This window comes from Otolemur garnettii, unplaced genomic scaffold (assembly GCF_000181295.1).
Source record: "Otolemur garnettii isolate 467f Iridium unplaced genomic scaffold, OtoGar3 scaffold00294, whole genome shotgun sequence".
In the NCBI taxonomy this organism is placed as follows: Eukaryota; Metazoa; Chordata; class Mammalia; order Primates; family Galagidae; genus Otolemur; species Otolemur garnettii.
In genome coordinates this window covers 335,467-356,992 of record NW_003852689.1, presented here as the reverse complement: position 1 = coordinate 356,992, position 21,526 = coordinate 335,467, and the positions used below count along the sequence as shown (strand labels likewise).

The following is a 21,526-nucleotide window of genomic DNA, read 5'->3' as shown; positions in this document are numbered from 1 at the left end:
GCTCCTCCTGAGACGGATTTCTACTTCTATGATACCCCAAAAGTGAACTCTTGTGTTAGTGCCTAAACTCTTGTGTGTGTTCCCTCTACATCTGTGTGCCCGTCCTCACCTGCCCGCCTGTTCCCCACTCTGGCAATCTGGGGCCCTCAGTGCACTTAGGGCCTCGCAGCCCTCTCTACTCAGAGTGTCCCCCAAACCCACTCTATTGAGCCCTGGCTATGCTGGCCATCCTCTTCGACAAACTTTCCTACTTTATGGGCATTCCTGTATCTTTGCCATCAAGATGTCATAGGCACCTTGCCCTGCCCAGCCAGCCAGCCCTACAGATACACTGAAGTGTATCTATTATGGGACGCTACCCTCCCTGGTAAACCTAGGAACCAGGGTCTGTCATAAGGGAGTCCGTTGAAGAGGGCCAGCCCCACCCTCTGTTAGATAATTGCCTCAGAAAGCCCCTTCCCCCCAAAAAGCCCCTTCCTGCCCTTAAAGTTACAACTCCTCCCTAGTACGGGGAGTGGTCTGCTTACCTCATCACCCTGTTCCAATTTCCTGCTGCCCGCCCTTATGGCTCTTTCCGCCAGAGCAATAACTCCTTATTGGTTATCCCACCAGCCCGTCACCATTCTGAGACTTCCCTATATAAGAATGTTTCTCCCCTCTTTTTCTCTTCTCTCTTTTCCCCCTCTTCCTTCTCCACTCTCTCCATATCTCTCTCCCCTCTTTTCTCTCCTCCTTGGTGCTGCTCTGCAGCCTCCCTCCCCCACCAATAAAGACCTTTCGTACAAGCCTCGGTGGTCTGTGAGATCTCTGCTGGTCAAAGTGCCTCTCTTTCACCCTCCCTGCCTTTTGCTCCCACCAGGCATCTTGATGGACTCCAGGTTTTTGTGGGACTTGGCCCCAGCTGGCTCTGTTTGCTCCTGGCTGCACAAAACCTGTTCCTGGGAAGGACCCTCCTGCATCCTGTTGGAACCACTGTGAGGCCACACCCTGAATCTTTCCTCATGGACACAATGGCCTGTTTCTCACCCACAGCAACTGCCGGAACTTCCTTCACTCCAAAGCAGCACCCGCCACTCCCCCTAGTGCTAGCTCTTCTCTCCCATCCAAGGGCCTCCTGGAGGGTCTCCACGGGCCTGCCCTTGCTGCACCAACACCCATTTTCCAAGCAGCAGAGGGCTCTGGCTAAATGGATGTCAGATCATTCCACTCAGCCTCACGGGTCCCTCCTGTCTCATTCTGAGTACAAGGCAGTCCCCTGTGACTGGCCTCTTGTTCCCTCTGACCTCCCTTCTCACAGATCCAAGCACTCACTCCATGTGTGGCCATACCTGGGCTTGTGCCCCTGTTCTCCACATAGACCTCACCCCCAGCCAGTTGCACCTATGACCTCTCACCTCATCCCAGCTCATGCAATCTTTCCTCTGAAGGCTTGTTTACCCTGACATCCCATATGTCCTCACAGTTACAGCTCCTCCATGAGGATAGGGGGCCCATGGTGGTGAGGGCTGTTTTCTGTGTCCCCAGCACCTAAAACTGGGTGTGGCTGGATGACAGAGACCTCCTGTGCATCTCAGCCTCCACCAGCTGCACAGCCCCCACCCACAGATATGTTCACTGGGTGCCAGTAGGGTGGAACCTGGACATTCCAGGCTCTTAAGGGCCACAGGGGGTCACATGGATGGAGGGGCCAAGTCCTGGGCACCCCATGAGTCACCAACTATGAGAAGTCCTTCCAAGCTCAGGTGTGGGGTTGAGTTTCCCTTGCTTGGGTCCGCAGCATAGGGGGAACAAGGGGCAGAAGAAAGCCCACAAAGGGGCCTCAGGACTGCAGAAGAAGACCACTGCTGGCACCTGCCGCCTAGTTCCCAGCAAGTTCTAATGAGGACTCCCCTGGGCAGTGGCCTAGGCAGGTTTTCTAGGGCTCTATGGGTAAGAAAATAAGTCTGTATAAAAGTGACAGAGGACAGCATGCCCCCCACCAAGTTCTGCTGCCATGGCTGCAACAGAACCTGCTTCCCAGACGAGGGTGGGCTCACCCCCAAAAGGACTCTACCAATACTAATGGGCTCTTTTGCTCAGGGCAGGAGCCATGAGGCTAAAACATAGGGTTCAAGGCCAACCTATGAAGCAGCCCAGGTCACCTGGGCTTTGATGACAATGGGACTATAATGACGCCAACCTCACATGGCTGTTGTGAGGACCAAGCAAAGTATTGGGAGGAGGCTTGGGAAGACTGGTGTAGTCACACCACCACCACCACGTACTGCCTGTCCTAACCAGGCACTCTGCTTTACGCTGAAGGTAAGTTTTAGGAAACAGCAGGAGCTACTGTTTCTACTTTATGGATGCTAATATACCTAAGACATGAACTTGTAATATACAAGTGTATTATCCACCTTGTATCAAGTGACAGAGCCTTGATGCTGATGTGAGGGACAGCATGGCCACACTCAGGCCTGGCAGAGCACCTGTGCAAAGGCCTACTGTGGTTCAACACTCTTTCTACAAAGGAAAGATGTGTAATAGTGCTGTGAGGTTTCTTCTAAATGGCAGGCTAATTCACAGTTACCCTAAGAGTAATTCAAGCAGGGATCTGCTGAGCTGGCCTTCCTCATAGTTGAAAAACTACCCATTAGGGAATTTTGCCAGACACCAAGTGATTCATTCATTTGCTCCTGTGTTTTGTCACAATTCTCTTTCTCTCATTTGCTAAGGCTCCCCAGAGCTGGGCTCTGTGCCAAGAATGGAGGCTACGGCTCGGCGCCTGTGGCTCAAGCGGCTAAGGCGCCAGCCACATACACCTAAGGTGGCGGGTTCGAATCTCCAGCCCAGGCCTGCCAAACAACAATGATGGCTGCAACCAAAAAATGGCCGGGCATTGTGGCGGGTGCCTGTAGTCCCAGCTACTTGGGAGGCTGAGGCAGGAGACTCGCTTGAGCCCAGGGTTTGGAGGTTGCTGTGAGCTGTGATGCCATAACACTCTACCCAGGGGGGGATAGCTTGAGGCTCCGTCTAAAAAAAAAAAAAAAGAACGGAGGCTACAGGGCAGCTGGGATTGTAAGGGGAACTCTGTCCTGCCCTTTCAGGGAAGATGCATCAAGTTGTTGCAGGAGAAAAGTCCAAGAGATGCTGTAGGACTGCAGATGGGGACTGGTCAAGGTGGCGGGGTGAGGATTAGGGGGCAGGAGAGGTGTTCCTGGTCTCCTGCCCTGATCAAGGGAAGTGACAGGTTTATGTCTCCACCTTCTGCAGTAGGCTGTATGGAGCCAGGGAGACCTGGGCTCACATCCTTAGCAACTATGACCCTAAGCAAGTCCCTGGGCCCCTCAGTCTCAGTCTTCCCATGGGTAAGCCTATTGAGTTGGGGGAGATCATGTGTGTGGAATGTTTGCTGTGCCATACAGTGCCTGGGAAGGTCATTCATGCTCCTATCCTGGTTTCTGCTGGCAGGACTGGACTCAGCCCCTCACAGCTGGTCCTCAGTAGCTGGGGCAAGGTGGGGGGCAGGTACAAGGGCAAGGTGGTGGCATGCAAGGCTGACACCCACTGGGGGATTCTGAAGGGGCTCAGGAGCAGCTGTGGGTTTGTTTCAGGGTGGGGAGAGCTTTGTAGAAGAGATGATGCCCACCTGAGATGCTGACAGGTGTGGAGGGGCTGAGAGACTGGCCACTTCAGTCTGGAAAGAAGCCCAAGCTGGTAGGGGACAGGGATGTGTAGGCCTATGGGGAACAGGTTGGGAGAGGCTGCTGGGCCTCCCAGAGCTCCTTAAGAATTGCATGTGTCCCTTGCTCTATTTCTCCTGCATGGCTAAAAACCTCAGAGCCAACCTGGTCTCTCCATATCCCCTGAGGGGAAGGGGAGGCATCCACTCTCCTTTCCAGGGCAGTGGGACAGTGAGGCTACCACCTACATGGGAGCAGAGCTTTGCCGAACGACCATGCCCACCATACCTGGAGAAGTGTCTGCAGTGGCCTAGGAAGAGAAATCGGGTAGGTAGGTGGGATTACTAACAAGCGGGCTCTGGAGACAAACCCTTACAGGCCCCATCCTGGGCAGTGTGTAAAGGCCTGGTAAGGCTGGGTGCAGTAGCTCACACCTGTGATCCCAGCACTATGCAAGGCCGAGGTGGGTGGACTTCCTGAGCTCAGGAGCTTCAGACTAGCATGAGCAAGAGTGAGATCCTGTCTCTTAAAAAATAGCTGGGAGTTGTGGTGGACACCTGTAGTCCTAACTACAAGGGAGGCTGAGGCAAAAGAATAGCTTTGAGTCTAAGAGTTTGAGGTTGCTGGGAGCTATGAGGCTATGGCATTCTATTGAGGGCAACAAAGTAAAACTCTTTCTTATGAAAAAAAAAATACCTGTGACCGTTCCCTTCTGCCTGTAAGAAATCCTTCCTCTAGGCCTAGCTCTATGGCTGACCCTCTGCAGGCCTTGCCTAGTCAGCTTGGCTCTCCTGCTGCACCTGGACCTGCTTCTCTAGACAAGTGTGACTTTGTAGGCCCTCTCCAAACTCAGCCTTAAAAAGTGGGCATGTGAGCTGGTGGCTCTGGGTAGATCTTCACAAAGTATATTACACCAGTGAGCAAATGTGTGATGGTCTGTCACTGGACTGCCTGTTCCCTGCAAGTCCCTCCTTGGTACAGGCCTAGACAGGGCCTAGGTAGCAGCTGCTCAGGTCTGGGATAAATGCTCTAACTTTGTGCCAAGAGGCAAGGTTGCCCTGAGTTCAGTACCCGGCTGCTGATGTTCTCAGATGCTATCCCCAGAGGGCCCCTTCCCAGGCCTGTAAGGTGTACCTGAGTCCTGCTAGAAAGAACCTTCCAACTGAAATGCCATTAAGAGGGGGAATGAGTTTGGTGCCAGCATAGTCTGCACGTGGAAAATGCACAGTACAGTTCAGTGTCACAGAGCACTGTTCTGTCTCTCTGGAAGAAGGGTGCAGTGTGCTGAGTGCAGAGCCTCTGCTTTCTCAATGACCTTGTCCAGGTGAGGAAACAAGAGTAGAAGGTAAATTCACAGGCAGATGTAAGCGTTTGAGAAACCTACAGTGTTTGAGTTTTTTGGAGAGACCCATTTTGAAATACCACTCCCACTAGCCTACTCAGCCTGACCTCAGGGAGCACAAAATCTAGAGGAGGCAGTCCTGAGGAAGGACTACCCAAAGGGGGCTTGGGGGGCCTCCTGGCTATGGTGCCATCCATGTGGGGTTCTGAAAGATGAAAAAGGGTCTACCAGGTATCTTAAGGGTGGGGGAGGAGTGTTCTAGAAGCTATGGCACTGGCAAAGGCAAAGAAGGGTGAGATACTGAATTGTTGTTCAACATTTCCAATCCAGAAACCTTCAATAAGCACCGGGGGAAGAGGCCACATTGATGTGAGGTGAGGATGGCTGTAACGCCCCTGGGGAGCAGAGGTTCATGCATGGGCCTGTACCAGGGTTTCTGGGTCCTCTGGAATTGTCCAGAGGGCCTGTCCCTACCCTGAAGAAGGTTGGGACTTAAAGACTTATGATATGGATGCTTTTTCCCAGACTTGAAGGGTTAAAAACTGTCCCCCTAACTCTTCTCCTGAAGGCTGGACAATCTGTGCTATCTTAGGGGAAAAGTAAAGATGAAGTAGCTGGTTCCTGTCCATGTAGGAAGAATGCTGCTTGCCCAGGGCCCTCCTGCTTGGAGGGTATGGGGCCATCACTCTCCTGGCAGGCCATGCAGACCTGGGTTTGCATCCCAGCTTGGCTACTCACCAGCTGGGCAACACTGAGCAGATCAGGTGACTCTGAGCCTCAGTTTCCACTTTGGCACTAACGATATCTAATGGCACTAATATGGTTGTTGGGAGGGTAGGTGGTCTGGAACCTGTTCAGGCTCCCTGGGGGGTTGGGGCAGCAGCAGCATGGCTGTACAGATTCTTGGTCTGATCCCTTCCTTACAATAGGCATGGAAATGGAGATCTGGCTGGCCAGGGGTGGAGACGCCTATGTCCCATGACCTTTAGGCAAGCAGCTGGCTTTGCCTATGTGGCCTCTCTGACACAGTGGGGCTTTGGACACTTGGTATCTGAAAGCTGTGCAAACAGGCCTCCCAGAACTGAGCCAGTTCCTGAGGTGAAGAACAGCTGTGGTGAAGGCTCCCTAGAGACACACTGACCCCTGGGCTGCAAGCACAGCTGTCAGGCAGCACCTCACTCCTGTCCTCCCTTCTGTTTTAACAGAAAGAGCTTGGGAGGTGGCCTTCCTGTCAGGGTCTCACCAGTACCTCTGGCAGAGCCTAGGCAGGGGCACAGCTCCTGTCACTCAGGCCTGACTCTGACACATGTTCCCCTGGTGCCAGGACCGGAAACAGGCCTTGTGATCAACTCAGGGGACTGTGCTGCCCACATAGCAATTCAATGCTTTTACAGCTTCACCAACACAGATGAGCCTATGATGCCTGACAACAGACTGCAAGACTGCAGCCACTAAGCCAGTCATCATCATCATCAAATTTGGCTTGGAAAAGCCAAAATTGCTTAAGACAAACCAGCTTTGGTCTTGGATGGGCAGCCATTCTAGGGAAGCCACAGGCAGGCAGGCAGTGGCTTCTGGGATGGCCAGGGAGACACAAATGTCTCATTGTGTTATTACAAGCTTTAGATTCGCCTGTGTCACTGGTAGGAGTACAGGGGCCTGGACCCGCAGGGTCTGTGGCTATAAAGAGGACAGTGGGCCAGAGAGAGCTGATGTAGGAAAATGGAGCGTAGACAGTGACAGGGGCAGACGCACCATGGCCAACGGTCTCTCTGCAGCGGCCACATGGGCCAACCATCCCCTGGGCACAGTAGAATCTGGGGACAGACAACGGCACACACACCTGAGCTCAGATGGGAGGCACCTGCAGGCCAAGTTTCTTAGCAGTGTGGGAAGAAGTTGCCTCTTGCTAAGCTTCAGGCCCTAGAGTGGGGATCCCTGAAGCTGTAGCTGGGCACTCTTGGCCCATGGGAGAAGGCTGTTGCAATCAGACCTGTATGTGGAGGTGGAAGCCTAGAGTGGGAGCACTCACCAGGCAGGAAGAGGAAGAGCCCAGAAGCACAAACTCTAGACCTGCCACCATCAAGGGACCTTCCTGGCTCCCAGTCACAGCAACGTGGCCTCCAGAACTCAGGGAAAGTGGCTCACTCCCAAGGCTGGGCCATACAGTTCATAGCTGTGGTTAGTGGCTTCATCTGCTTTCAGGTTGGTACAATCCCAGCAGATTCAGTTCTGAGGCTCTTCTGGCTGAGGCAACCCACCGCCTCCCCTGGTGCATACGTGGGTCCTGATCCTGCTGTGTCTGTGGGCTGTACCCAGGCTGGGAGGCCCAGTGTGGTAGCTGTATCCCTGCTGTGTGGGGCCCTGACTTTCACCCAGGCACCAACCACCTGCAGCCTGTGGCAGATTCCATACTCAATTCCAGCTTCCACTAAATGGTTAAAAATAATGTCTTTGCCCAGAAATGGCTGTGTGGATGAGATGATACAGAGAATCCTGGGAAGTGCAGGGGGTGCTTGCCTTGGGAAATGACTTGGAGCCACAGGAAATGGGGCCTTGGCCTGTGTTAAGCACCTCTGGTCACCCACTCGGGGACAATATTGCAAGTTCCAGAAAGCTCCATGATAGGGTAGAGGCAGGTACTCACGTTGATCATAGCATTAGATGTGATACGGAAGAGGGTGGCCCGCTCGTTCACTGCCTTCAGCTTCTCCCCACTCTCGGGTGGGATCTTCAGGCTGTCTAGCTCATTGAGGGAGCGCTGGAGTGCGGCGCCGTGCTTAGCGATGAGATCATTGCATGTGCTGAGGTCATCTAACTTCAAGGAGAGGTTCTTCAGGGTTTGGTGCAGCTCGCTCTTGTCAGCTGGGGAAGCAGTGTCTTCGTCGTCCCCAGAGTCATCTGTGGAGGGGAACAGAATTTTGTGGTTATTCCCAATCACATAGCACTGAGGCCTGTGTGGCTTAGGCCAAGTAGATGACTTCTCTTGATGGTGCATATTCCTGCTCCTGTCCAGAGCAAGGAGCTTGCCCAGCTCTGGCCCAGTCTGTGGCTTTGGAGGGTATAGCCTACAGGAAAGGGTGTATTGTGCCAGGTAGAAAAGTAGAGATTGCTCTGTGGGCATAGAGAGCCCCAGAATCCCTAAGCTGACTTGGTTCCCCTCCAGCCAACTACATTTGCTCTCTGCTTGGCACCTATCCCCAGGCCACACCAAACAGCCCTCTGTTCCCTATAGACACTGTGCGCTTCTGTTTGGGGCCCTTCCCACATATCCCCACTGCCTGGAACCTCTTCAGCCCTCCACCACCTCCTCAGAAGTCTCACCCCGTCTGACTCTTCGAGGTCAGCATAAATGCCATCCTCTCTCCAATCTCTGCCCAAAGACCCCCCCATGTCACAGTAGAAGCTAACCACTCTCTGTCTACATCTATCTCCCCCACAGGACCAGGGCCGCTCTCACTTAGGGAATACCTTCAGTCTGTAGACCCTGGCTATGGCAGGTCAATGACCTCGTCAGGGTAGGAACTATATCATCCACCACACACCACAGGAGACAGACAAGGAAATTTCAGGTTCAAGAGGTAAAGTCATGTCCTGGCTGTGCAGCTAGCCACTCTTCCTGCCAGGCTTTGGCATCTCCATGTGAGAGGCCAGGCAGTGACCTTTCTTTCCATTTGCGCCATCCCTCTTACCTCTCACAGCTTTGTGGGTGGCCTCAATTGTGCTCCCTTCGTGAAGGCCTAACCTGTGCTGGGGGGGTGAGGGGCTAGGCAGCCCCTGAGAAGTGCACCGTGGCAGGTGGGGTGGGGGGCAGCTGGCGTGGACTGTGCTGCTAATGCCTTAAGGCTGGGCACAGGACAATCAAGGGGCTAACATCAGCCTGTGAGTCCCAGAGGCCTTAACTGCCCAGGGATTTTGGAAATGCTCTGTTTCAGAAATAATCGGCAAAAAACTTTTTTTAGGTGAAAAAATCTACAACCTGAGATATAATATCTTAAAAACAGAAAGCATATTGTGAGAGAACATTTCTTCCCATAGCAGGCAAATTGCATGGGGGTGGACACTGCTCTGAGTGTGCCCTGAGCCCATGGCAGGATCAGGCCAGCCAGCTCCCTAGAGCCTAAGTCAGGGCTGCTGAGGTGGCATCTACTGCATATCTTGACCCTGCAGGCCACAGAGGCAGGGAACCTCCCCCTCCAGCCAGCCCTGCTGCAACCCCAAAATGACCTAGTGTCTGGAAACCACATACTCTGGGCCACCCTCTCTGTAGGTGAGAAAACACAACTTCTGAGAGGCCAAGCCACCAACTTAGGACCCAGCTACCAGGGAGCCAGAGCTAGGAGAATGCAGGTCTGTCTGCCCCTGGGCTTTTCCTCTTTCTCCAGCTGCCAACGTGCACCATGCCTTGGGCAAGGTGCTGCCTTAGCTAATGCATGTGATGAGCCAGTCAGGTAGGTATAGAGACAGGAAATTGAAATTGCCCAGGACCACAAGGTGAGGGGACTCTGGAGCATGCAGGTCAGTCTGGCTTCAGAGCCTGGGCTCTTTTTTTTTTTTTTTTGAGACGGAGCCTCAAGCTATCCCCCTGGGTAGAGTGCCATGGCATCATGCTCACAGTAACCTCCAACTCCTGGGCTCAAGCGAGTCTCCTGCCTCAGGCTCCCAAGTAGCTGGGACTACAGGTGCCCGCCACAACACCTGGCCATTTTTTGGTTGCAGCCATCATTGTTGTTTGGCAGGCCCGGGCTGGGGATTCGAACCCACCACCTTAGGTGTATGTGGCTGGCGCCTTACCCGCTTGAGCCACAGGTGCCGAGCCCAGAGCCTGGGCTCTTAAAACCTCTGTCACTGAGGCACGTGTCACCTTCTCAGGTTCAATATGCATAACAACAAGAATGGCAAGCCACTGACCATTCAGAATGGCCACTGGCGCTGCACCAGGAGGGCCCCACAGGTGCAAGAGCTGGGGAGAGAGAGGCACAACTAGCCCACATTGAGCACCCTCTGTGGCAGGTAGAAGCAGGTGATCACACTTCTTAGGGAATGTTGAAGTTGACATTAAACAGTACACCTTAGTAAGCAGTTCTTTAAGGTTCAAGTTCAGGTCTCCAAGCGGGAGGCACCAGCATCTTCTGCCTCCCCATCCTACTGCTTTGCAGAGAGCCAGTCATTTCCCCGTTGTGCCTCCCAGCAGGGCTGCAGGGCCATCCTTCTGAACTCTGCCTGCCCCTCCCCAGGCCTTGCTCTAGCCAGTGCCTATGCACAGCTGTTCCTGGCACACTTCTCATGTACAGATCAAATGTTCACAGAAATGCAACCGATGAAAATCCCAGTGAGCTGCTCTGCCATCTGCACAGGATGTGGTTTCTAAAACTGGGACATCTGAGTGTGGAAGACGGAAAGCTGACTCTGCCCCTGTCCAGAAGCAGCTCAAGGCCAAATGGGACTTATGCCTTCTAAGGAAAATGACTTCTCTGAGTCTCATGGTGCATCCCTCAGCCAGTGGTGCTCTTGGGCCTCCCTGGTTAAAGTGACAAAAACAAATAGAAGCTCCAGACTGTGGGCACTGAAAGAGCAATTGATGTCAACCTTCAAGCCAGGCACAGGACTGGGAAATAAGGTACAGGACAGCTTTGAGACAGCAGGACCATGTTGAGCAAATGACTGCAGAATAAGTGCCCCACCCTATTACAGACGCAACTATCTCTAGAAAAACCCTGATTCCTAAAATACTCATCCATTGTCACAAACTACATGGAAAACCAAATTCTCTTTCTTGTTAAAAGACAATAAATCAATAATACTGAGATCACCAATGTGTTACAAGGACAAAGCTCATCCATCTTGGCTGGGCCATCAGTCTGGCTGTGGCCTTTAATCCATGGTAATTCTCCAAGTATATCTGTTTCTTTCTTTTTTTTTTTTTGAGACAGAGCTTTAAGCTGTCCCCCTGGGTAGAGTGCTGTGGCATCACAGCTCACAGCAACCGCCAACTCCTGGGCTCAAGCCAGTCTTCTGCCTCAGCCTCCCAAGTAGCTGGGACCACAGGCACCCGCCACAACGCCCGGCTATTTTTTGGTTGCAGCTGTCCCTGGGCTGGATTCGAACCCGCCACCTTAGGTGTATGTGGCTGGTGCCTTAGCCGCTTGAGCCACAGGTACGGAGCCAGTATATCTGTTCCTAACCCTTAGTGGCTGTACTAGGTTTCCCAGTGTCTCCCCTCAAATTCACATCCTTCTTGGAACTTTAGAATATAACCTTTCTTGGCAGAGTCGATGCAGATGCAATTAGTTAAGAAGAAGCCATCCTGGAATATGGTGCGCCCCTAAATCCAGTTTGACTGGGATCCTTAAAAGAGAGAAGAAAAGACACAGAGACATGAAGATGGAGGCAGAGATTGAAGTGATGCATTCACAAGCCAAGGAATGCCAGGGGTTGCTGGCCATACCAGAAACTACGAGAAAGCAGCAAATTCTTCTGCAGGGCCCTTGGAGAGAACATGCCCTACCAGTACCTTGATTTCAGACCTGTGGCCTCCAGAACTATGAGAGAATAAATTTCCATTGTTTTAAGTCCCTAATTTGTGTAACTTCTATGGCAGCCCTTGGAAACTAAGGTAGTTGCTTAAAACAACACACAGTTACTATCTCATAGTTCTGTAAATAAGTCTAAAAATCCAGGGGTGGGTAGGGCTGCCTTCCTTCTGGAGGCTTTAGGTGAGAATTTGTTTCTCTGCTTTTTCTAGCTTCTGGAAGCTGGCCTTCATTCCTTGGCTCAGGGCCCCTTCCTCTATCCTCAAAGCTAGCAGAGTAACCTCTCATCTCTCTTTGATCGTCCTGCCTCTCCTCTTAGGAGGAATCTTGTGATTATATTGGGCTCACCTGACTAATCCAAGATAATCCCCCATCTCAAGATCCTTAACATAATCACATCTGCAATGTCCTTTTTGCCATATAAAGTAACACGTTCACAGGTCCTCTTGGGAAACCGTTGTTTGGCCGTGACACCACGTGACCGTCTCACTTTATGGCTCACCATTACAATTTGATTTACTGCCCAGGACAGTGGTCCCTTGATGCTCTCTATTTGATCACTAAGACTCCTTCTTAAGTATCTCACAAGCTCCTCTGCCCTCACCTCAAAGCCGGGCACCTATACCTTGAAGCCTGGCCAGGTTCTCTGCAGGGAGGCAGCAGCCTCGGGTGGGCCACATAATCCTGCTTCTGACTTCTCATAGCCTAGGTTAAAGGGCCTTACATGGAGGTAAGTAACAATTCCTCTTCCACCCAGTGTGTGGCCAACACATGCTAGAGTCCTAGGCCCCTGGCCCTGCAAGATCTCTGTCATTGTCCATTGACACAGCTCACTTTTGCATGTAACTATCTTGAGTTTACTTCAAATTCTAGAGGCTTAGAACGAGAGGGAGCCCCTGTTTGTTTAGTGGGCTCTCCCTGACTCCTCTCAGGGCTCTTCTGGACTTGAAATAGCTGGAGCTGGCTGAGAAGCCACTGGGTACCCTCGACTGGCCAGGGCCCTCTTTCTACTGGTGGCTCCTAAGAAGGTGTAGGTTGCTGTGGAAACAGTGCAAGGGAGCCAGGTAGGCTATTTTCAGAAGTGGAAGCTTTTTTTTTTTTTTCCCATCTTTGGAGGAAAGTTTCTTAGCTTTTTGAAACAGAGACCAAAAGATAGTGCAGGCTGGTTTGGGATCCTGCCACAGGAGCTGAGGCTCTGCACCACCCTGTGTGATGCTGCCTCTTGCTTGTTTGTCTGGGGGAGCCCAGCTCTGCCCTTACCTGTCCTCAGAGTCAGGGCACGAGATGACCAGTGGGGACCCCTCCGCTTGCACATGAGCCCTGGGGACAGGAGCAGCCTAGGCCAGGGTGGAAGGCCAGTACTTACTCCTCCCATTGTACCCACACCTAGTTGTGGGCTGTACCAGTTTTGGGCAGATGCTGTCAAGATAGGTCCTGGCAGAGGGACAGGACTACAGCAGGAGGGGACAGGTTGGCAGAGGCTGGGAAGGTGCCTGAAGGAAGATGCTGGACATTGGGAGCCCTAGCAAGGTCCTGGACAGGGAGGGATATTCAGACAGTTCACATCCTGGCCCCCATCCCAGCAAGGCCTGGCATGTCATCACCAGCAACACCACATCCTTCAGTTGTCCCAGGGTCACACATGCAGATCCCAAGGCCTTTCTGCTCACTTGGTGACTTTGCCACTTCTATGTTGTGCCACATGTCATTGTAGGATTATTTTCCTCCCCTCCTCTCTAGAGGGCCAGTACGGGTCACTTCCACTGAGAGTGCACTGAGCCCACAGGCTCCCTAGCACTGGGAATAACATTTGGGCTGTACAAATATTTTAAAGAATGTAATGGCTTCTTTGAGGATAAAGGTTTGTAACTTGCTCATCTCTGCCTGCCCACAGGCCAGGCAGGGTTCTGGGGGGAGCAAAGACAGAGAAACCTTGCCCTGCTGACCCCTGGGTTACCCCACAGCAGGGGTGCTTGCATTGGTGCAGCATGGGAGCCACTGTTCCTAGGCCAAATGCACAATTGCCAGTCACCAACAGGATTAGCATTAACCAGTGGTGTTCCCTTGGGCCAGCAGTGTAGTCAGTGGGGATGGGCACTGCTGCCCTTCCCTTCTTTGAGTCCCTTTGCCAAGTATGTAGCAAGTCCTGTCCCTGGGCTCTGGCAGCTTTCTAGCCTGTGGCCTTGTCCCCTGAGCAGCTACTGCTCCCTGGGGTTTCCCTCACAGGGCTCTAGATACCCAGTGGGGTGTTCTTCCCATCCTGAGCGCTATGGATTTTGAGCAGGGCACACATCCTATTTTTTCTGTCTGGCTGTGCAAAGAGACAACTGCCACAGGGCCTCTCTGAAAAGCAAACGTGGTATCAATTTCCAGCAAGAACTGAATGGGTGCTGTACCCTTTCCAGTCTGTGTGGTTAGTGCCTTGAACATTCTATTATAGCAGCTTGGGGGACTGATTTAGATTTGGGGAGAGCTGTTAAGCTGCCTGAGCTTGATCACAGATCCAATCAGCCAGATGCTGATAACAAAAAGAAACATGCCTTGGGGCGGGGGCCAAGGGCATTCAAGTGACATCACTGCCTCTGAGAATGAACAACACAGTTGCTCAGTGACTGCCTCCTCTGTGCTTGTGTGGGGGCCAATTCCACATATCATGCAGTATTCTATAAGTGTCACCCCCAGAATAGGAAAGGGTGGCCTGGAGATTTAAGGAATATTCCCGAGATGCCAAGGTTCCCAGGTGCCATGGCTGGAACTGGTGCCATCATCTCTGCAGAGAACCCTGTCATCGCCATGGCCCTGGAGGAGGTTACAGCAGCTGGCCAGGCTAGAGGCTGTGAGGTAGCTGGTCCAGGGTAGTGCCTACTACTGCCCTCCAGTCTGGCCTAGAGCTGGTAGGTGTAGGCTAAGCCCTGCCTGGGGCACAGCATTGGTTCTCTGTTCCCAGCCTCAGAGGAGTACCCCTCATTCCTGGCTATGGCTGCTGATGTTCCACCCTACTCAGACGATATGGAGCAGAGACTGGGAGGTCTTCTGGAAGCTTCCAAGATAACAGGGAGCTGAGACCACTACTGAGTAGGGGCTGAGACAAGAGCCCAGGGTAGGAGTCGGGAAGGTGACTTCATGCTGCAGATGAAGCCCTGAGAGGACTCTGGGAAGGAGCTGACAGCATTGCAGCTGGTACAAGATGGTGACATGCTTCTGGGTGGCATGGAAGGAGGATGCCACTCTGGAGAAGGACAGAGCAGAAGCACCAGGACAAAGTTGTGATGTGCCAGTAGTGGGTGAGAGGGGGAAGCAGGACTCATAGGAGGGGGAGCAACCCCTCTGAGGCATTGCCAGTTCTTCCTGACTGCGGGACCCAGAAGGGCAACAGCCCTGCCTTTCCCCAAGTGGGTCCTGTGGGGATTCTACAAAAAAGAGAAGGAATCATGAATTACAAATAAAAACCTTTGGGAGACTGGATGAGTGATGACTATGGAGGTAGATAACTAAAGGTTCTGAGAAGCTCCACCTGAGGACCCTGGAAGGCGTGTCAGGATCTAATCTGATGGAAAATCAGCTGATAATAAATAATAAATTGTGCAACTCTGGAGGTAGATGGGAAACAGGCCAGAGCACCAGTGCTGTCTTGATCCTCAAGGCTTCCTGTGGACCCATCTTCCACAGGAAGGTTGGGTGTAGCTGCAACATACCAGGAACCCTGAAGGTTCACACTGGGCTCTCCAACAACTTCTTCAGGGCAGAGGTGCAGGGGTTGCACCCTCACCAAAGGCAGTTACGAACAAGGCCATGGTGGGGCCTGGGAGTAGGGTATCTAAGCCTGACATAAACATATATGTCATATGGGGAGACATATGGGAGCACAGGTTTGTTCTTATTCCTAGAGCAGCAAGAGCAGAAACACCATTCGATAACCGTGAACCTGTGGTATCCTTGGTGGCATCTCTTTCCACAGAAAAATGCTTTCCAAGCTCTGGGGGCAACTAGAGAGATCAACGAGCACAAACCTCAGAGGACAAAGAAACTCGCCTCCTTCCCTCTTGCTGGAGGGAGCCAGGGCACGTGGTCAAAGCCACGAGCCAAAACGATGGGTAAAAAACACAGGCACAGGAGTAAAGGTCAGGATGCCTGTGGAGTTAGGGTGGCTGTGACCTGGAGCTGCACACTGTCCTTGGCTGTCCTCAGGATGACAGACAGCTCTGGGCACCAGGGCCTACTTCCAGGGAAATAAACACAGGTGTGGAGATGGAGGCAAAAAATAGAGGCGTGTGCTCCAGTTATGGCATCTGCTGAGATGCTAAAGACAGTGTGCCACCCATGGCCTGCTCTGGCCAGGAGAGCACCAATCCACCCACACAGCCCCCACCCCAACCAGGCTGTCCACAGGGTCTCCTTGAAGGCGTGGGGGTGCCTACCCCAGATCCAGCACTGTGAGGGCTGAGCCCTCCAGGGTCATTGGGCTTACTCACCCACCCTGTGGCTGCCCAGGCCAGGACTACCAAGGCAGGTGCATGAGAGACAGACCCTATGCCATATGGGCTTGGGAGGCTGCCATGACACTGCAGACCACTCCCCTGAAGTGAAGTGAGCCAGGCAAGGGGCTCTGTATAATGGTATGCAAGGGGTCTGGAGCTGGAACACAGAGGCTTCCTCCTCTTTCTCTGGCCCAAGTTCCTCTCAGCACATGGGTGCTCCCTGAGGCACCAGCCTCTCTAGACAAGAGTGCGCCTCCTGCAAGGCGTGCCTCTAAGGTCGAACCTGCCTAGGTATCTGCCCAGGACTCAACCAGAGACTGCCCAGTGACTTGGGGTAGGAAGGGCATCAGGATTTAAAAAAAGCTTCTTCAGGAGATTTCACGTTGCAGCCAGGGTGAAAACCACCTAGTTAGATGCTACCTAAGATCCTTCCAGCTTTAACATCTCCCATAATGCCAGGTTCCAACTACAGACATTGCTCTTATTTGTCCCCCAGAGTTGCAGATCCTGCCTTAGTTCTGCAGATGAGGGAGTCAAGGCCAAGGGGGTCCAAGGGTAGCAGCCAGCCATGTTGGTTCCCGAGGCACCCTTTCCCATGCCCCAAGCTGCCTCCTGGGTAACCAAATAAAATAGGAAAACAATTCTTCCATTATCCTGAATTAAACCTTCTTATTTTCCATAATGAAGTCTAGCCTTTGTCCACATAACACAAGTTTGATTTGGTGTTTTTCTTTTCTACCTACTAGGCTCACAAAACTCTCCCCAGCCTCTGTGACTCGGTTACTTGTCAGTAGCTGTCCTGTATCCCCTCCAGTTATAGGCTGTGGCCCCCTGTGTGAGCTGTGGCAGGTGGGCGTCTTTCTGCCTTTGTTGGCACATAGGGCAGTGCCACCTTTGGTCTGACTCCAAGCATAGCTCCTCTGAAACCACTGGCCCTATGACAGGCTAGGCAAACACCCCTGAGCTCACGCTTCCCCTAGAAGGAGGAAAGGTACAAGGTCCCTGGGTCACTAGGCACCTGTGGACCCAGCTGCTCAGCTGACAGTTGTGGGGCCAACAATCCTGGACCAGTAAGAAAGACCCTTTAGGCTCGGCTCCTGTGGCTCAAGTGGCTAAGGCTCCAGCCACATACACCTAAGGTGGCGGGTTCGAATCCAGCCTGGCCCGCCAAAACAACAATGATGGCTGCAACCAAAAAATAGCCGGGCGTTGTGGCAGGTGCCTGTGGTCCCAGCTACTTGGGAGGCTGAGGCAGGAGATTTGCTTGAGCCCAGGAGTTGGAGGTTGCTATGAGCTGTGATGCTATGGCACTCTACACAGGGGGATAGCTTGAGGCTCTGTCTCAAAAAAAAAAAAAAAAAGACCCTTTAATGGACAATGAAAAGATCTGCCTATGTGAGTGATTTATTTGACATAATGCAAACATCTGTCTCAAAAGAGCAAGCAGGACTAAATTCTAAAGCAAGCCTCTGGCGACCCACACATAAGAAGCCTCTGATGGGTCTCAGATAGCACCAGCATTATTAAGCAGGACTGGAAACTATTAGTTTACATTTTCCAGGCCTGGAGACCGCCATGCTGCTCATCCTCAGCAATTATTTGATGTAATCACATTAAAGAGTTTTCCACAGGCAATTGCCTCTGGGTGTCAGTGGTGGAGGGTGAACTGGGAGAGAGGGGCTTGGGTGGGGCCCTGAAGGGGCAGGGGCGGCATCTGCCTGGCCGATCCCCATGTCCTAAAGCCAGGCACACAGGAGGTACCACACAAGAACCTGTGGATGAAAGGATGACATGAGATCTAACAGGAAGGGGAAGTGTTTTATAAACTGTAGGGGAGTGTGCAGGATGAGTAGTGAGGAAGGTTAGGATGCTTTGGAGAAGAGTCTAGATTTAGGATTTCCTTTGTGCTGTTCCTGCTTCTTGAGTTAATCAAGGAACCAATGATGAGGTGAATCACAATCACAGTGTGACTGTCCTGTGACCAGCTCCATAATTTGTGCCCTTGGTGAGGCCCAGCTGTGTAGCTTCTGCAAAGATCTTCTTTTTCTTTCTTTTTTTTTTGAGACAGAGTCTCACTACATTGCCCTCGGTTGAGTGCCATTGTGTCACAGTTCACAGCAACCTCAAACTCTTGGGCTTAAGCAATTCTCTTGCCTCAGCCTCCCGAGTAGCTGGGACTACAGGTGCCTGCCACAACACCCAGCTAGTTTTTGGTGGCAGTTGTCACTGTTTAGCAGGCCTGGGCTGGGCTTGAACCTGTCACCTTCAGTGTATGTGGCCAGCAACCTACTCACTGAGCTATGGGCACCAAGATCTTTTTCATCCTGCAAACCTTCCCCAGGGCCTCCCACCTCTTCTGGCTGCAGTGTGGTGGGTAGAAGCTTCCAGGTGGCCTCTAATCAGCACTTACTGACAGGATGGGTGGGGCTGAGCTCTGCAGGGAGGATGAGGAAGGGACTCACAGTGCCCACTGAGATGGAACTTCACACTTTACTGGATGTAAGACAGACAGGCAGATTCATGTCTTAAATGAACAGGGGACAAAGGAATCCCCTTTAGTTTAATAACCCAAGGAAAAGATGCTTCCTGCTTTTATGCTTCAAGCAGATCCAGATGTCCTACTTGATTATTTCTCACCCCAATGGCCTTGCATATTTACTCAACACTGTTGGATTAGTGCCTGCGAAGTGCTTAATACAGTGCCTGGCTGGCAGTGAGGAGCTACAAGCATTGGCGCTTAGTACCTGGCTAAAACTGATCCATGTTTAAGGCAGAAAAATCAAAGAGCTCTACAGAGAAAAGAAAAGCCTAAGGTAGCAAAGAAATAACCTCCAACCATACTCCCAAAGATAAGTGTCCTCAACCTGTCTGAGGCTGGCAACTACTCTTCCTGCCCTTTCAAATGTGCCACACAGAATGGGGTCCTCAGCTTAAGTGCTGGTTTGTCTACTAACAGGCCCTCCCTGGTCTGGGCCGCTGTGTTTGTTCCTGTAGAAGAAGAGCCCCTGGGAAGACCCACACCCCTCTGTAAACAAGGCCCTGGCTAACCCAGTCCTGGCCCCAAAGGTCCCTGCCTTACTTCCCCTCATCCCACCTCCTCTACCCAAGCACCTGCTGGACTGAGTGTGGGCAGTCACTGCCCATTGCTTAGAGGGACCCTGCTAGGATGGTTGGTTTATCACTACTACAGGCAGGTGGCTTCCACAGTGTGGCCTGGTGAGAGCTATCTAAGCAGTTTTTGCAAAGGAAGAAAATCAATCCCAAAATAACGAGGCCCCGGAAAAGTCTACCTTCAGGATGAAAATTACTTAAAAGCAGCTTGGCCGAAGATGAATGAGGTGGGACTTGAGCCAGCTCCTTTCTTTAAGAGGGTGAGAATGAAGGATATTATCCCAGCTTCCTCCACAGCCCTGTGCCCACCCACCTAGGGAGGAAGACAACTGTTTTCTACAGGGTTTTTGGCAGTTATATTTCTTATTGTAAATCAATAAATATGTATTTTTTATTTTCTGAAGGAAATGAAAATGAGAAATTCTAAAATGTGATGGTATTTGTCAGGAAACTAAAGTTAACTAATTGTTCCTAAATAACCTGTTGTTTCCAGGTGCCAAGTGCTGGTGACTAGGAACTGGGGCCTAGGTAGGAAATACTGACTCAGGAATCTTTGGGGTAGAGTCACGGGGGTGGTGAAGACCACAGTGAGACCAGGGGAAGGAAAAGCTACAGACATGGAGGGAGAGAGAAGTGGGAGCAAAGAGAGGGAAAGGAGGAAGCTCAGAGCAGGGCCTGGGGGGGGGGTCCACTTGCACATCCTGAGGCTCTCTACCCCACTTCTGGTGACCCCAGTACTTGGCAGCTACCTGAACCCATAGGGAGGCTTCTCAAAGCCCGAGAAATGCCAAGTCACCAGAGCCTGGCTGGGACCTTCCCTCAATTGCCCCAGGCTGCAGGGCCAAGAAAGAAACCTGGACGCTAATGGTGGTGCACACACCACGCAGTTTGTGAAGTCAGAACATGATCCAGTAGACTCTGAACCCCCTAGTCAGGCGACCTTGAATTACAACCAGTCTACAGAGATACAACAACTTTGGGCCAAGTTTCCACCTAAGACCCATTTCAGATTGGCTCTATGGTAGCCTGGGTGTGGGGGTGAGGAGGGGACTTCCCTTAAATAGGACATACTGTGACTAGGAACTTTCTGGCATCCCTGCCTGAGGCCCACCAGCACTGCAAGAGACAGAAACTTGTAGAGCATGTAGTAGGGGCCTCTTTGGGAGGCTGTGCTGAGGAATATCAAAGGCCATTTAGGACAAGGGGCCTTGGAACAGCTGTCCTCTATTGCTATAAAATGTCCCCTGTCTTAGGTAGGCAAAGACCTGGGCAACACCAGCAGCAGCCACCACTCTCACTGTCACACCACTGTCCTGTGGGCTCTATGTCTGGTCCCCTTTAATGTCAAGTGTGTCGAGGTTCCGTGAGGCAAGGTGTCTACCCACTGTCACCTGGTGGGAAGTTTTAGCTCTGGGACTGGGCAACTGGGACTCTAAGAAGGAATGGAACAGGGTAGTGGGGCATGTAAGCCAGAAGACAAAGGAATAGCATCTTCACACTGCTAAAAGCAAGAAACTTATTAAAATGTTTTTCCAAATGAAGGTTAAAAAGATATTTTCAGGCAAGTAAAACCTGAGAGAATTTGGTGCTGACTTGCACTATAAGAAATGTTATAAAGGCCTGGGTGGTGTATCTCATGCCTATAAGCCCAGCACTCTGGGAGGCTGAGGCAGGCGGATCCCTTGAGCTTAGGAGTTTGAGACCAGCTTGAGAAAGAGTAAGACCCTTTAGTAAAAATAGAAAAACTAGCTGGGCATTGTGGGTGCTTGTAGTCCCAGCTACTCATGTGGCTAAGGCAGGAGGATCACTGGAGTTTGCTGTGAGCTAGGCTGATGCCATGGCACTATAGCCTAGGCAACAGAGTAGGATTTTTTTTTTAAAGGATATTATAGGAAGTTATTCAAGCTCAAACAACAATGATACCAAATGGAGACTCAGATCCAGACAAAAGAATAAGGGCTAGAAAAGATAAATATGTGAGTAAATATATAAGATGCTTTCTCACTTTTAAGTTTCATTTAGAGATAACTTTATAAAGCAAGAAGAAAAAAGTACACAGAGCAATTGATGACAGCAAGAAAAGAGAGAGCACAGACAACAGAGGTATGCTGTTAGAAGGTTGTGTTTCAGCTGTAATGGAAAATTATTTGGAGAAAGACTGAAATAAATGGATGCTGCATAATGTAAACCTTAGAGCAACCTCTGTGAAAAGACAACTGCATGGCTTATGAACTAGAGGAAAGAAGACTGAATGCTAAAAATAATACAATAGCAGGAAAAGAGAAAAAAAGACTAAAACACAGATGAGCCAAAACAAATAGCATTAATCTCAACCTTAGCAATAATTACATTAAATTAAAATGGTTTCAGCACTTCAATGAAAAGTCAGAGGCTTGGCTC

General features: G+C 51.5%; 1 protein-coding gene across 2 annotated transcripts in view; it reads right to left on the bottom strand.

The window, feature by feature from the left end:
• OSBP2 (oxysterol binding protein 2) overlaps positions 1-21,526 on the bottom strand; it is a 184,592-nt gene that overhangs the window by 24,348 nt on the left and 138,718 nt on the right. For both annotated transcript variants that reach the window (XM_023508949.1, XM_003803331.3), the window contains exon 3: positions 7,652-7,905. In XM_023508949.1, the coding sequence (XP_023364717.1) occupies positions 7,652-7,905 (254 nt within the window). The remainder of the gene's footprint in view (positions 1-7,651; positions 7,906-21,526) is intronic.